Below are 14,258 nucleotides of genomic sequence, written 5' to 3' on the forward strand. Positions count from 1 at the left end.
CTCAATGAGTAAAACGTTATATTGTTTACCATTGAATTCTCATGAGGATCAGATGTCATCTCCAACCATAGAGGTGATTCAGTATCACAATGGACATGTAGTTTTACCTGAGGGCTGGGCGCGCGCATGCGCGCACACACACACACACACACACACACAGTAAACAGTTTAACATATTGAGCAAATGTTTAATGAAGCGCATCATAAATATCAGAACAGAACAGAACAGTGATCATTGACTCTTATATGGACATAGGACTCCATTCACGACATGACCTCCTCCCACCGGACATACAGTTTACGTCTGCACTTGTGGGAAAGGAAAGGTTCAGTAGTAGCATTGCCTACCTGGTAACATTAGGACGGATATTCCACCGGGGGGGGGGGGGGGGGGGGGGGGGGGGGGGCACACAGGTTTATGTAACAAAGACAGAAATAAAGTACAGGACTGTTAAGAGAAAGTATACAGCCGAGTAGCAGAGCACACCGCATGAAGTAGCACTTTAGGAGGTGCAAAGAGGGACCCTATTCTCTCTCCACTAGACAGACACTTTTCTCACAGCAATGCACTAAAAACACCTATACACATGGTCGATCATCCTCCTACGTTTGTGGCTTCTTATACATACAACAGGTAGATAGGTTTGTTATTGTTGGAATCCGTGACACATAAGCCAGTAGGAACCTAGTCGCGGGACCAAACTGTGAATGTTACAGAAGGAAAGTCACAAGGATCAACATACAGAATGAAATGTCCAAATATTTCACAGGCGGCTCTTTGCCCCGGTCGCAAACAGTGTCTCAAAGTTTCTTGATCACTACCACAGTTTATAAGAATAAATACATCAAATCAGAACATTAAAAACAAATGCTCTGTCCTTTTCTGGGTTAATACTGGGGGAAAAACTAACCATAAGTACTGTGGTTGAAACACTGAGTTAAAATTGTGATTAGGAATCTGTCAGTTGTTTTCCCTTTTGGTTGGGTTCAAATCCATTGTCTGGTATTTTGATCACCCTTTTTTTAGTACACATGCATAAACGTCATATTTACACTCGTTGTTACAGAAATATAGGAACATGTTCATCAAGGTTGATTGAAAAAGTGGCAAGAGATCTATTTTAGATTGAAAAATACAACCAGCTAGAAATAGTCCCAGAAGGAGTTAACACTCACCAGAAAATAACCACTTATCATAGGAAGGTTTGAGGCATTTATGATAAATACATCATTAGGGGTCGTATGGTTAGGTTCTTATTGCAATTGTTTAATATTCCAGTGTATTTCACATGTATCACATTAAATAAGGGGCTGGAACATTTCAATACCACACAGAGTGATGCTTGTCAAGATTAGGAAACTGTCCTAAAATGTCAATTTGAGATCAAAAATCACACAGATCTGACAGACCACACACACACACAAACTGTGCATGACAGAAACCAGGATGAAATTGAATTCATTGACCATTACCATTCATTATATAAAAATAACAGGAGAACACATACACTGAGTGTACAAAACATTATCAACACCTGCTCTTTCCATGACATAGACTGACCAAGTGAATCCAGATGAAAGCTATGATCCCTTATTGATGTCACTTGTTAAATCCACTTCCATCAGTGTAGATAAAGGGGAGGAAACAGGTTAAACAATGATTTTTAAGCCTTGAGACATTTGAGATATGGATTATGTACGTGTGCCATTCAGAGGGTGAATGCGCGAGACAAAATATTTACAGTTCTTTGAAGGTATGGTAGCAGGTGCCAGGCGCTCTGGTTCGTGTCAAGAACTGCAATAACTGCTGGGTTTTTCCACGCTCAACAGTTTCCCATGTGTATCAAGAATGGTCCACCACCCAAAGGACATCCAGCCAACTTGACAACTGTGGGAAGCATTGGAGTCAACATGGGCCAGCATCCCTGTGGAACATTTCACGCCTTGTATAGTCCATGCACCGATGAATTCAGGCTGTTCTGAGGGCAAAAGGGGGAGGTGCCCTAAATCTCAATATTAGGAAGGTGTTCTTAATGGTTTTGGACACTCTGTACATACACAAGCACACACACAGTTTGAAATAGGGTCAGGTCAATGCCGGTAATTTGGTTGGAATGTCCACGCAACCCTAGAAAAGCCGCTGTCCTCCTAGGAAAGACCTATCCAATCCAGTGCAGTGGTTGTGTCCACCAAGATCTGCTAGCCAATCTCAAAGCAGAGCAAATGTTCAGTCCAACACAGTAGGTGAATCCAGTCCAACAGAGAAATGAGCCAACATCCAATCAAAAATCTGCGTTACACACAACTCAGTGTAGTGCTGAAAGCAGATGAATCCAGTTCTCCTTTCCTTTGTCATCTTCATCCAAATGATGAGGTTTCACCCACAGATATTCCCAGTGCAGAGACTATGGAGAGGCAGCAGGGGCAAACAGTCACCTTCTGTTTTGGTTTCCTTTTTCCTGGCTGACTATGACCCACAGGCATGCTTGCTAACGCTAGTTGAAGTTGGAGCAGGATCCAGCAGACAGAGAGATAGGATCTCCATCACACAGGCTAAGTGTCCATTGAAGAGCTACCTACAGTGGGCTACACACATCTAGCACATAGTGAAACATCCATGGGTTTTCTTTAAAAACGGTCCCTTCTTATTAAATATCAAAAAGGATATTTTTCAAAACCGCAAGCTATGTAATAATAATACTGCATCATCACTCAATGATCCAAAGCACAAGCTTCTGCTCTGCAGCAGTGGAATCGATTGCTTTGGTAGCGAACCATCTCGTCTCTTTACATAGTCCTCACTTCCTACTTCCTCCCTAGGAGGTGACTTTTCCCAGAGTGAATCAGCTGAAGCATGCCTCAACAACAACAACAGTGAAAGGGCAAAAGGGAACAGCGCAAGGGTTTGTGGGTAATGTAGTCACGGGCTGGGTGGTTTCCCAGCAGGCTGTGCGGTAGGGGTTAAAGGTCGATGCCCTTGACAAGCGAGGCCTCCAGGGTGATGGGGAAGTCGTGGAGGGTCTGCAGGACAGCGATGAGAGCGTTGACTGTGGTCCGGTCCCGCAGCAGAGCAGACTCCTCGTACATCCGCTGGATCACTGGACACTCCACCAACAGAGGGAGCCACTGAATCAGCAGACGATCTCTAGATAGATAGATAGGAGCGAGAGAGAGAGAAGATCAGTAGGAGTATGTTTGCTAAACAGCTGGTTCCATGTCACCAATGAGACTTTTCAGAAGTGTGATGTTGATTCCCAATACAGCCCTCTGGATGCTTTGTGCCAATAACAACTACAGCACAGTTCAGTAGCCCCACCTCTGTTTCACTGTGTGTGAGTGGCGCCCTCACCTGGCCCCCAGGCAGACAAGCAGCTGGAACTTGCCGTCCTTGCCAATGTTCCTGGGCGAGGAGTTGATGGCACTGACATAGTGACAGAGAGAGACACAGGTCAGGCCCAGGGGCTCAGCAGTCTCCTGCATGTCCCCCATCTGGTCTGCTGACTCCATGTAAGCCACCGCCTTCTCTGTATAGGAGGAGATATGTTAGGGAGGTGGGAGCAGAGGAGGAGAACAGGAGACATGGAGGTAAGGTCTACTGTAGAAGAACTTTGTAACAACTGCTAAAAAGAGCTTTATATATATATATATATACACACACACACATTTTTTGGATTGATTGATTTAGAGCTAAAAGAGTATGTCTAGTCTACAGGGGTTCACTCTTTCTCCCTCCGTTGTATTTGAACCTTTGATCTGTACAAGTAAAGTGCTCTATGGAAACCATCCTCTCCTCATATCCTTCATCATATCAGTCAAAAGCTGTGTTATGAATATTAATAAGAGGATGAAGCAGCTACCTGCAGGGTTACTTTGAGTATCAAAGGGACTTTTTAATGGACTACTTTATTTCCATTGGGGAAGTTCAGTATGCGATATCCCAGTTGTCACCACTAGAGGGAAGCCTATCACAAAGATCTATAATCCTACCATAAAGATGGACAGCGGGTGCACGTTCAGCACCTTCATAGAAGAAGAATAACCCCTCAATCCATCTCAATGCATCATACGGAGGGAGAAATGTGTGGTATTTCTAGGTCATTCCACTAGATGGAGGCAGCGGTGTGTAGGTAGGCCACTCACCCACAAAGTCCCAGACAAAGACGGTCTTCTGGAAGAGGCGGGCGGACTTGAAGCCATTGTGGAAGAACAGCTCCAGAGCCCCGACCAGACCGACCTCACCACACAGCAGGATGGTCAGACTGCCCCTCTGGAGAGAAGGAGGGAGGGAGCGTTTCAGATAGAGACCTATAGTATCATTTCATTAACCTTTGAGACTAAAAAAAGGTACCGTTTGTTGATGCGCAACAACAAACATGATGCAACACTACCTGTTTGAAGCACCAACTAGAGACAGTGAAACGTTCACTTAAAATCAACTCAACATTCCCTTTATTCTCCTCAACAGGTTAAGAAACACTGTTGTCATAATCCCCCCACAGAGTTAACCAGCCTGTGACAGTGTAGAGCATTTATACAGCACTATAAAGGCCTTTTCCCTCTGAAGGCCCTTTATTAGCTGCGGCTAATGCTATGCTATTCCTCCAGTTAAACTAATGTAGATGCTGAGTTAACGGCTCTCTCCAGGGGTTTAGACTGGTTTCAAGTTTTATTAGTCGGATATACGGGATACGCATGGTGTACATTGTCCAATGAAATGCTTACTTGCAGGGTCCTTCGACAACGCAACAACAATAAGAAATAGTACAAGATAAGAATACGAACATAAAGTAAATAGCAGTAAAATAGAATAAACATTTTAGCATAAGAATGATACAGGAAGGCACCATTTTTAGTATAATATTTCCATGTGTATTGGAGAAGGGGCAGATGGGGGGCCACTGTATAAATGTAGCAGTATAATAAGAGTCTGGTAGCAGCAGTTGTGATGATTGATTAAGTGCAGAGAAACAGAGCAGGTGGTCAGTCCACTTCAAGTGTTCAGCGGTCTGCTGTCTCATAGAGAGAAACTGTCTCTGAGCCTGTTGGTATCAGACCTCATGCTCTGATACCGTCTGCCTGACGGTAAGGGAGATAACAGCTCGTGGCTGGGGTGTGTGTGGTCTCTTTCTATCCTATTGCTGCTTCAATAGGGGTCTATTAGTGGCCTGGGCTCCACGCCAGCCATTTACCCATTTCCTATTACTGCATGAACTTCCTCAATAGAAACACCATTATACCAGAGCCATAAAACAGACTCACATAATGAACGCTGCCACCTCAGAGAGAGTGAGAGTGAGAGTGAGAGAGAGAGAGAGAGAGAGAGAGAGAGAGAGAGAGAGAGAGAGAGAGAGAGAGAGAGGGAGGGAGGGAGAAAAGCCGGAGGGGAGCACAGAGAGAGTAATTCTACAGAGAGAATAAGAGTATATTTAAAGAGAGAGTGTGCAGACAGGGGGTTGAGGGGATTGTTAAGCACTAGAATGAGTTCATCGTGTTTATAATGAAAGAGAAACAGCATCTGCTCTCTGTCCTGACATCCTTCCCAGACAGAGTACCTCAGAGAGACTATTAACCTGCCAGATGAGGAGAGTGCTGCAGCAGTCACAAACCTATTATACAGATCCTTCACTGTCTGAACTCAAATTAACAGATTTAATGGAGAACATGGAGCAGGTGCTTGTTTTTTTATTTTTATCTCAGTCGGTCTCGCACTTTCTCTCTCTACCACACATACCTCTTTCTCAGGCTTGTGGAAGTGCTTGCAGATGCTGTTCACTGCCTCGCCGATGGCCTCCTGGATTTGAGCTGAGGTGGGCTCTGTAACGGAAGAGCGAGAGGAGACAAAAAGTGAATATCTATAATTGTCAACAGTAAATCAGGTATTGGTTATGTTATCTCATGTCATGAAGGGGTGTTACTCACTGTATCCGCGTCCTCCCATCGAGGTGATGCTGACGCGTCTGGTCTGACCCGGCGAATGCTGCATGTCAGGCGTGCGACACCCTCTCCCAAAATCCTCATCGGCGTTGGGCAACGCCAGCTCACCAATCAGAACGCGCTCCAGACTGCCGTCGTCCACGCCTTTGCCAAGCCACCGCCCACACGGGAACTTGTAGGTGTGTCCTGTGATCTCGTTGCGGACCATGACACAGTCCACCAACCATTTAGCCAGCAGCCCAGAGTTATCATGACCCAACTGGACTGTAGTCAGCTTACCCAGATTTTGACACTATAGAGAGAGACAAGGGAGAGAAGAATCAGCATCAAGATGTCATTACATGTTTTTTTAATGTTAATTCACAATGATAATTCAGAAATAATTTGTTAACAACAGTATGACTGCTAATTCTATAACTATGCAGTGTCGTCCTCGATCAAATCTAGTCCTACTCATCTATCCAATTGATCAACTAAAAAAGTTGACATTAGACCAATGCACAGCCAATGACAGGTGAATAATCCTACAATATGCCCTTGAATGCCACTTAGGGGAAAGTTGCGTCCCCTTTCCAGACCTTTTAGTTGAAGGTGAGCTTGGTGCATTGAGTGATATGCATAACATCAGCACCATGTCAAGGAAATGTTCATGTAATGCTAAACTACACAAAGTGGCATTCAAGAACAAACACATACCCCTTCATAAATGTAGAACACCATGAATACCATATGACCAACAGATGGTACACAGACCAACCCATCGTTGACGAAGCCCTCAACCCAGAGAGAGAGAGAGCTGGGTCGTATTCATTAGGGCACACCGTAGCAAAATGTTTTGCAACGGATAACAGAAATAGGAGTGTTTGTTATTGGACAACTTCAGGTAGCCCCTCCCCCGTTTCAGTCAGTTTTCTTCCGTTTGGTTCCCAATGAATACGACCCTGGAGTCTATGGTACACAGTGAACATTGAGCCTGGGATGATACAAATGGGTCCGGTGGAGAGAAGGAGGGAAGGAGAGGGAGATGACGTTTCTAACCTTGAACATGGCGTCGATGTGAGTGTGTGGCCTGAAAGCAGACTGGGGAGATGAAGACATGTGTTAGGACATGATGGACAGCACGAGTGGGAATGGATGGACTTGGGATGCTGGTTTCTGGTAGACTACCCTTCACCAGGCTACAAACCAGGCACGTACCCAAACCACCACCATAGTAGCAAAGCTTCTCTAGAGAGATGATCCACAGAGCTATACTGAACAGTTAGCCATCCCCCAAACCACTCACAAAGAGCTACCACCCACCACTAGTGAACACGGCACCACTCAGAACGGTAGAGACTATGAAAAGGCTCAGTAGGTAGAATCATGCACTTCCTGAGAGGAAGCAGGTAGGAAAGAGGACAAACGGGAAGTCTGGGTCCATTCGCTCATTGTGCCTGGCAGCATCTCACAGTGTTAACTACTATTCAAGCATACTTCCAATATCTAGTGGAATATCAAGTGGAATCAGCTACAGGAACCCAACTTCTAACTCATCAACCCCGGCTTTGAGTGGAAGGTATCAGAGCAAATAGTCACACAAAGATGAATGAATGGATAAATGAACGAGTGAATGAGGAGATAGGGGATTAGTAGTAAGTATGGAATGGTAGAGAGCGAGTTAGACAGAGTCTTCTGCCTTATGAGACCATGCGTGAGTTCATGCCACAAAAAGGGAACAGCCACCCACTTCACCCCAGTGGGCAGCGAACAATGACTCATTGATGGTCTCAGCAAAACCATCAATCGATGCTGATATAACCTTGCTGCAGAACATCACAGAGACATGAGAGGAGGAGTAGGGGCCCTGGCTGTTGGATCATAGTTCAGACTCACATCGAAGGTCATCTCCAGGATGTTCTTGGTGATCTGCCTGACGCCCGAGTCACCCAGCTCACCCGACACACACACCCACGGGTTGGAGGTCGTCATGGCGTTGCTCAGCTTCTTGATGGGGATGATGACGGCGCGGTACGGGATCACTACAGGGACAAAAAAAAGTTGTACAGTCCCTCTCAGTGCAACACAGAAAGAATACATGTATTCATAGTTTTATCGTTAAATATAACGAGGGCAAACTAAATCAGGGAGATTTCAGTGGATTGCACTGCTTTAGAGTAATAATAAATGTATGAATTTTACTATAAAAAAATGATCACAGTTTTGCCTAACGGCAGGCAAGGGTTCCAGAGAAAGCTAACCCAGGGCTATTGGTGATGTGTGTGTGTGTGTGTGTGTGTGTGTGTGTGTGTGTGTGTGTGTGTGTGTGTGTGTGTGTGTGTGTGAGAGAGAGTGTGTGTAAAAGAGAGAAACTACTCTGGTGCTGGTTCAGTGCAAACTGCTATGTGAATAATGTAACCCTGCTTTCAATCTTTGATTACAAGCTCATAGCCTCATGCTTTATTCAGGTTAACACCATCTCTGCCATTGATCCAAGTTATATTCTTATCCATCTACATGAACCTCCATGGAAAACAGTGATAGGCCAAGGCAAGCACACCAGTTAAGACTCTCCAAAGCCTACCATCCATCCTCTCCGCAGTAGCGGAGTGGAAAGATTTGCTGTGGGTGACTTGTGGTAAGTTAAAGTGGTTGACTTCTAGTTAAGTTGTTTTAGCTAGTGTGCAGACTGATCGAGGTAATGGCACCGGTGAAATAGAATTAGTCAACCATCTTATGATGTGACTGTTTTCTGTATAGGATGAGGTAAATTAGTGGTTATATTATGGTCATATTGATGTTGAATTGTGGTTATGTTGAAGTCCTACTCACTGATGGTGGTGAAGACACTGGTGAAACAAAAGTAGTCGACAGTGTTGAGGGAGAGCAGGTGAAACAGGAACTGCTCCTTCTCCTCCTCACAGCGCAGGAAGGCATAGCGCTTATACAACTTCCTGGAAACACCACAACACACACTTAATACACATTAACCATGGCTTCGACACTGTCAATGTGAATAATATTGTGTGTGTGTGTGTGTGTGTGTGTGTGTGTGTGTGTGTGTGTGTGTGTGTACAGTTGAAGTCGGAAGTTTACATACACATTATCCAAATACATTAACTCAGTTTTTTTTTTACAATTCCTGACATTTAATCAGAGTAAAAAGTCCCTGTTTTAGGTCAGTTAGGATCACCACTTTATTTTAAGAATGTGAAATGTCAGAATAATAGTAGAGAGAATCATTTATTTCAGCTTTTATTTACATTCCCAGTGGGTCAGAAGTTTACATACACTCAATTAGTATTTGGTAGCATTGCTGTTAAATTGTTTAACTTGGGTCAAATGTTCCGGGTAGCCTTCCACAAGCTTCCCACAATAAGTTGGGTGAATTCCGGCCCATTCCTCCTGACAGAGCTGGTGTAACTGAGTCAGTTGTGTCGCACCTTGCGCGCACACGCTTTTTCAGTTCTGCCTACAAATGTTCTATGGGATTGAGGCCATTTTGCCACAACTTTGGAAGTATGTTTGGGGTCATTGCCCATTTGGAAGACCCATTTGTGACCAAGCTTTAACTTCCTGACTGATGTCTTGAGATGTGGCTTCATTATATCCACATAACTTTTCTTCCTCATGATGCCATCTATTTTGTGAAGTGCAACCGGTCCCTCCTGCAGCAAAGCACCCCCACAACATGATGCTGCCACCCCCGTGCTTCACGGCTGGGATGGTGTTCTTCAGCTTGCAAGCCACCCCTTTTCCTCCAAACATAACGATGGTCATTATGGCCAAACATTTCTATTTTTGTTTCATCAGACCAGAGGACATTTCTGCATACGATCTTTGTCCCCATGTGCAGTTGCAAACCGTAGTCTGGCTTTTTAAAGGCGGTTTTGGAGCAGTGGCTTCTTCCTTGCTGAGCGGCCTTTCAGGTTATGTCGATTTAGGACTCGTTTTACTGTGGATATAGATATTTGTACCTGTTTCCTCCAGCATCTTCACATGGTATGATTTGCACTTTTCGCACCAAAGTAAGTTCATCTCTAGGAGACAGAACACGTCTCCTTCCTGAGCAGTATGACGGCTGTGTGGTCCCATGGTGTTTATAGTTGCGTACTATTGTTTGTACAGATGAATGTGGTACCTTCAGGCGTTTGGAAATTGCTCCCAAGGATGAACCAGACTTGTGGAGGTCGACAATTTATTTTCTGAAGTCTTGGCTGATTTCTTTTGATTTTCCCATGATGTCAAGCAAAGAGGCACTGGGTTTGAAGGTAGGCCTTGAAATACATCCACAGGTACACCTCCAATTGACTCAAATGATGTCAATTAGCCTATCAGAAGGTTCTAAAGCCATGACATCATTTTCTGGAATTTTCCAAGCTGTTTAAATGCACAGTCAACTTAATGTATGTAAACTTCTGACCCACTGGAATTGTGATACAGTGAATTATAAGTGAAATAATCTGTCTGTAAACAATTGTTGGATAAATTACTTGTGCCATGCACAAAGTAGGAGTCCTTACCGAGTGGCCAAAACGAGAGTTTGTTAACAAGAAATTTGTGGGGTGGTTGAAAAACTAGTTTTAATGACTCCAACCTAAGTGTATGTACACTTCCGACTTCAACTGTATGTGTGTGAGCGTGCGTACTTGGTTAAGGCTTGGCGGGACAGCAGCTGTTTGAGGTGTTGGGAGAGTAGCTTCTTCTCCAGAGAAAGACGGATCCAGGCCCTCGCTCTGCCCACATCAGTCTTTATCTCCCCCATACTCTGGATGTGCCTGAGAAAGGGAGGTGTGGAGATGTGATAGAGAAGGTGAGGAGGTTAGAAATATAACAGCAAATAACAAAACAAATTGTTGACTCACATGGATTAATTTGTGAGATATTACCAACAACCTATGACACATCGTAATGTACAGGTACAGTGGTAGGTAATTCATACCTCATATCCTGTATGACGGACGCTCGCAGTGATGGCATCCCTATTGACGACTCAGACTTTCGTCTCTCTGGACCATTTGACACTGTGGGAGGGAGAAAGAAGCACACACACACACACACACACACACACATCTCAGCTTTGGCAGCGCTCCAATTTAAATTAAATATATCAAATGCCACTGGAGTGTGAAAGGTCTGTAGATTCATTTGAAAATGTAGTATTTCATTATTGGGTATGGATAGTGTGTGACTGAATGGATTGAGGGTAGGAGTGACATGTGTTTTATGTCAATGTTGTATATTAAGGTGTGTGTGTGTGTTTATATATGTGTATGTGGGTGTTCTTACCTGGTGACTCTGCCTGCTGCTGCTCCAGTTTCTCCTCTCTGGCCTGGTAGTGCAGAAGGTGGGACCACAGAGCTGACTTCCCCTACAGGGGTCACAGTCCAGAGGTTAGAGGTCAACCCACACACTTAACTTCTTTGGGCTAGGGGGCAGTATTCGGAAGTTTGGATGAATGAGGTGCCCAAAGTAAACTGCCTGTTACTCAGGCCCAGAAGCTAGGACATTTATATAATTGGGAGTATTAGATGGAAACTTTAGAGTATTTTCTAAAGCTGTTAAAATAATGTCTGTCAGTATAACAGAACTGATATGGCAGGCAAAAACCAGGGGACAATCCATCCAGATTTTTTTTCCCAGCTCACCCTTGTTTACTATGGCTGTCAATGGGAATATAAAAGGAAGTCCTCCCAGATTGCAGTTCCTAGGGCTTCCACTAGATGTCAACAGTCTTTAGAAAGAGTTTCAGGCTTGTTTTTTGAAAAACAAGTTAGAATTTATAGTTTTAGTAAGTGGCTCCCATTTTGGCTGTAGTGTTTGTTTCATATTCCAGTAAGTGCGCGTACTTCATTATTTATCTCCGGTAATGGTCTCTGGTATTCTCAGTCTTAAATTTGATTGTTTATTTACATATTAGGGTACCTGGGGATTGATTATTATCGTTGTTTGATATGTTTGGAAGAAGTTTATTGGTAATTTACAGGATTCATTTGTATGCATTTTTAACGAGGGAAACCAGTGGATTACTGAGTCTAGCGCGCCAATGAAATACTTTTCTGCGATATAAAGAAGGACTTCATCGAACAAAATGACCATTTGTTATGTAGCTGTGACCCTTGTGATTGCAACCAGGTGAAGATCTTCAAAGGTAAGTGATTTATTTTATCGCTATTTCTGACTTTCTCTGCTTGGTTGGAAAATATATGTAATGCTTTTGTGTGCGGGGCGCTGTCCTCAGATAATTGCATGGTGTGCTTTCGCCGTAAAGCCTTTTTGAAATCTGACAACGTGGCTGGATTAACAAGAAGCTTTTAAATGATGTATGACAATTGTATTTTCATGAATGTTTAATATTACGATTTCTATCATTTGAATTTCGCGCTCGACAATTTCACCGGATGTTGGCCAGGTGGGCCGATAGCGTCCCAATGATCCGTAAGAAGTTAATAGCCAATACACTCCCTATTACAGGAAACAATGCACTTCCAATAGCTAATACATTCACTAATAATACTAGACTATAGATAGAGGATTACCAGTCAATAAGCCTAATGAAATAGGGTCATATGGTTATTACTATAAGACCGGATTAACCAAAGTGCTGGTAAACTGACCTCTGACCTATAGCCAATAGCAGGTTCTTCCAAGTAGAGCACTGAGCACGAGGGTTTACATTGTAAAACGTAATGTCATCATTACGATAAAACCTGATTAGAGAGAGTGTGTGTGCATGTATGTGTGTGTTTCTGTTCAGTGCATGTGTATGCACATGTGTGTGTTTGTGTGTCTCTACAGACCTGTTTGACTTGTAGGCCGTGGCTCCATATCCTTTCCAGCAGGTCACAGAGGGAGGCGATGAGAGTGTTCTCCTCCAGACCTGTGATGTTGGCCTCCCCATGACCCAGCTCCACTGCCTCCCTGCCCATCTTCTCCACCAACATACGCTTAGTCTGGAGACAGGAGACACAGAAACTTGACTAACACAACATGACCCCTACACATAGGATACAAACAACCAGTTTGTAGACAGGAAACCAATCCCCTCATAACTACACCAAGCAACAGAAAATTGGACCAATATACATTCGAGACACATAGCAACTGCAACCACAACTTGACCAATACCACAATATATTTCACATGTACAGACTCACCTTCATGCGACACTCCTTGAGTAGTCCCTCTACAAACTTCCAGTTGGTCTGAGCGATGACGGCAGGTGAGAGGTCAGACAGCTTGGGCTGACGGAGGTTCTTCCCCAGGCTCCGAGCCTCCTGCATGTACTTCTGATGGAATCAGAGATGGAGCAACAGTCAGCTCTGTCTGTAAAACTCTACAGTCATGGCCAAAGGTTTTCAGAATGACACAAATATTATTTTCCACGAAGTTAGCTGCCTCAGTGTCTTTAGATATTTTTGTCAGATGTTACTATAGATTACTGAAGTATAATTACAATAATTTCATAAGTGTCAACGGTTTTATTGACAATTGCATGAAGTTGATGCAAAGAGTCAATATTTGCAGTGCTGACCCTTCTTTTTCAAGACCTCTGCAATCCGCCCTGGCATGCTGTCAACTAACTTCTGGGCCACATCCTGACTGATGGCAGCCAATTCTTGCATAATCAATGCTTGAAGTTTGTCAGAATTTGTGGGTTTTTGTTTGTCCACCCGCCTCTTGAGGAGTGACCACAAGTTCCCAATGGGATTAAGGTCTGGGGAGTTTCCTGGCCACGGACCCAAAATATCAATGTTTTGTTCCCCGAGCCACTTAGTTATCACTTTTGCCTTATGGCAAGGTGCTCCATCATGCTGGAAAAGGCATTGTTCGTCACCAAACTGTTCCTGGATGGTTGGGAGAAGTTGCTCTCGGAGGATGTGTTGGTACCATTCTTCATTTATGGCTGTGTTCTTAGGCAAATTGTGAGTGAGCCCACTCCCTTGGCTGAGAAGCAACCCCACACATGAATGGTCTCAGGATGCTTTACTGTTGGCATGACACAGGACTGATGGTAGCGCTCACCTTGTTTTTTTCCAGACAAGCCATCTTCCGGATGCCCCAAACAATCGGAAAGGAGATTCATCAGAGAAAATGACTTTACCCCAGTCCTCAGCAGTCCAATCCCTGTACCTTTTGCAGAATATCAGTCTGTCCCTGACGTTTTTCCTAGAGTGAAGTGGCTTCTTTGCTGCCCTTCTTGACACCAAGCCATCCTCCAAAAGTCTTCGCCTCACTGTGCGTGCCGATACACTCACACCTGCCTGCTGCCATTCCTGAGCAAGCTCTGTACTGGTGGTGGCCCGATCCCGCAGCTGAGTCAACTTTAGGAGACGGTCCTGGCG

General features: G+C 44.2%; 1 protein-coding gene across 10 annotated transcripts in view; it reads right to left on the reverse strand.

Annotated features, from left to right (window-relative positions):
- Positions 1 to 383: 383 nt before the first annotated feature.
- LOC109896301 (DENN domain-containing protein 5B-like) overlaps positions 384 to 14,258 on the reverse strand; it is a 70,159-nt gene continuing 56,284 nt past the window's right edge. For 5 of the 10 annotated variants that reach the window (XM_031831838.1, XM_031831841.1, XM_031831839.1 and 2 more), the window contains 13 exons: positions 13,071 to 13,202; positions 12,714 to 12,866; positions 11,203 to 11,284; positions 10,856 to 10,937; positions 10,563 to 10,691; positions 8,746 to 8,867; positions 7,810 to 7,955; positions 6,973 to 7,014; positions 5,920 to 6,226; positions 5,732 to 5,814; positions 4,141 to 4,267; positions 3,350 to 3,524; positions 384 to 3,145 (listed from right to left, as the gene is read on the reverse strand). In XM_031831838.1, coding sequence (XP_031687698.1) covers positions 2,962 to 3,145; positions 3,350 to 3,524; positions 4,141 to 4,267; positions 5,732 to 5,814; positions 5,920 to 6,226; positions 6,973 to 7,014; positions 7,810 to 7,955; positions 8,746 to 8,867; positions 10,563 to 10,691; positions 10,856 to 10,937; positions 11,203 to 11,284; positions 12,714 to 12,866; positions 13,071 to 13,202 — 1,764 coding nt within the window. In that variant the 3' untranslated portion in view covers positions 384 to 2,961. The remainder of the gene's footprint in view (positions 3,146 to 3,349; positions 3,525 to 4,140; positions 4,268 to 5,731; positions 5,815 to 5,919; positions 6,227 to 6,972; positions 7,015 to 7,809; positions 7,956 to 8,745; positions 8,868 to 10,562; positions 10,692 to 10,855; positions 10,938 to 11,202; positions 11,285 to 12,713; positions 12,867 to 13,070; positions 13,203 to 14,258) is intronic. The other 5 variants (XM_031831840.1, XM_031831847.1, XM_031831846.1 and 2 more) reach the window with 1 other exon arrangement.

This window comes from Oncorhynchus kisutch, linkage group LG9 (genome assembly GCF_002021735.2).
Source record: "Oncorhynchus kisutch isolate 150728-3 linkage group LG9, Okis_V2, whole genome shotgun sequence".
Classification (NCBI taxonomy): Eukaryota; Metazoa; Chordata; class Actinopteri; order Salmoniformes; family Salmonidae; genus Oncorhynchus; species Oncorhynchus kisutch.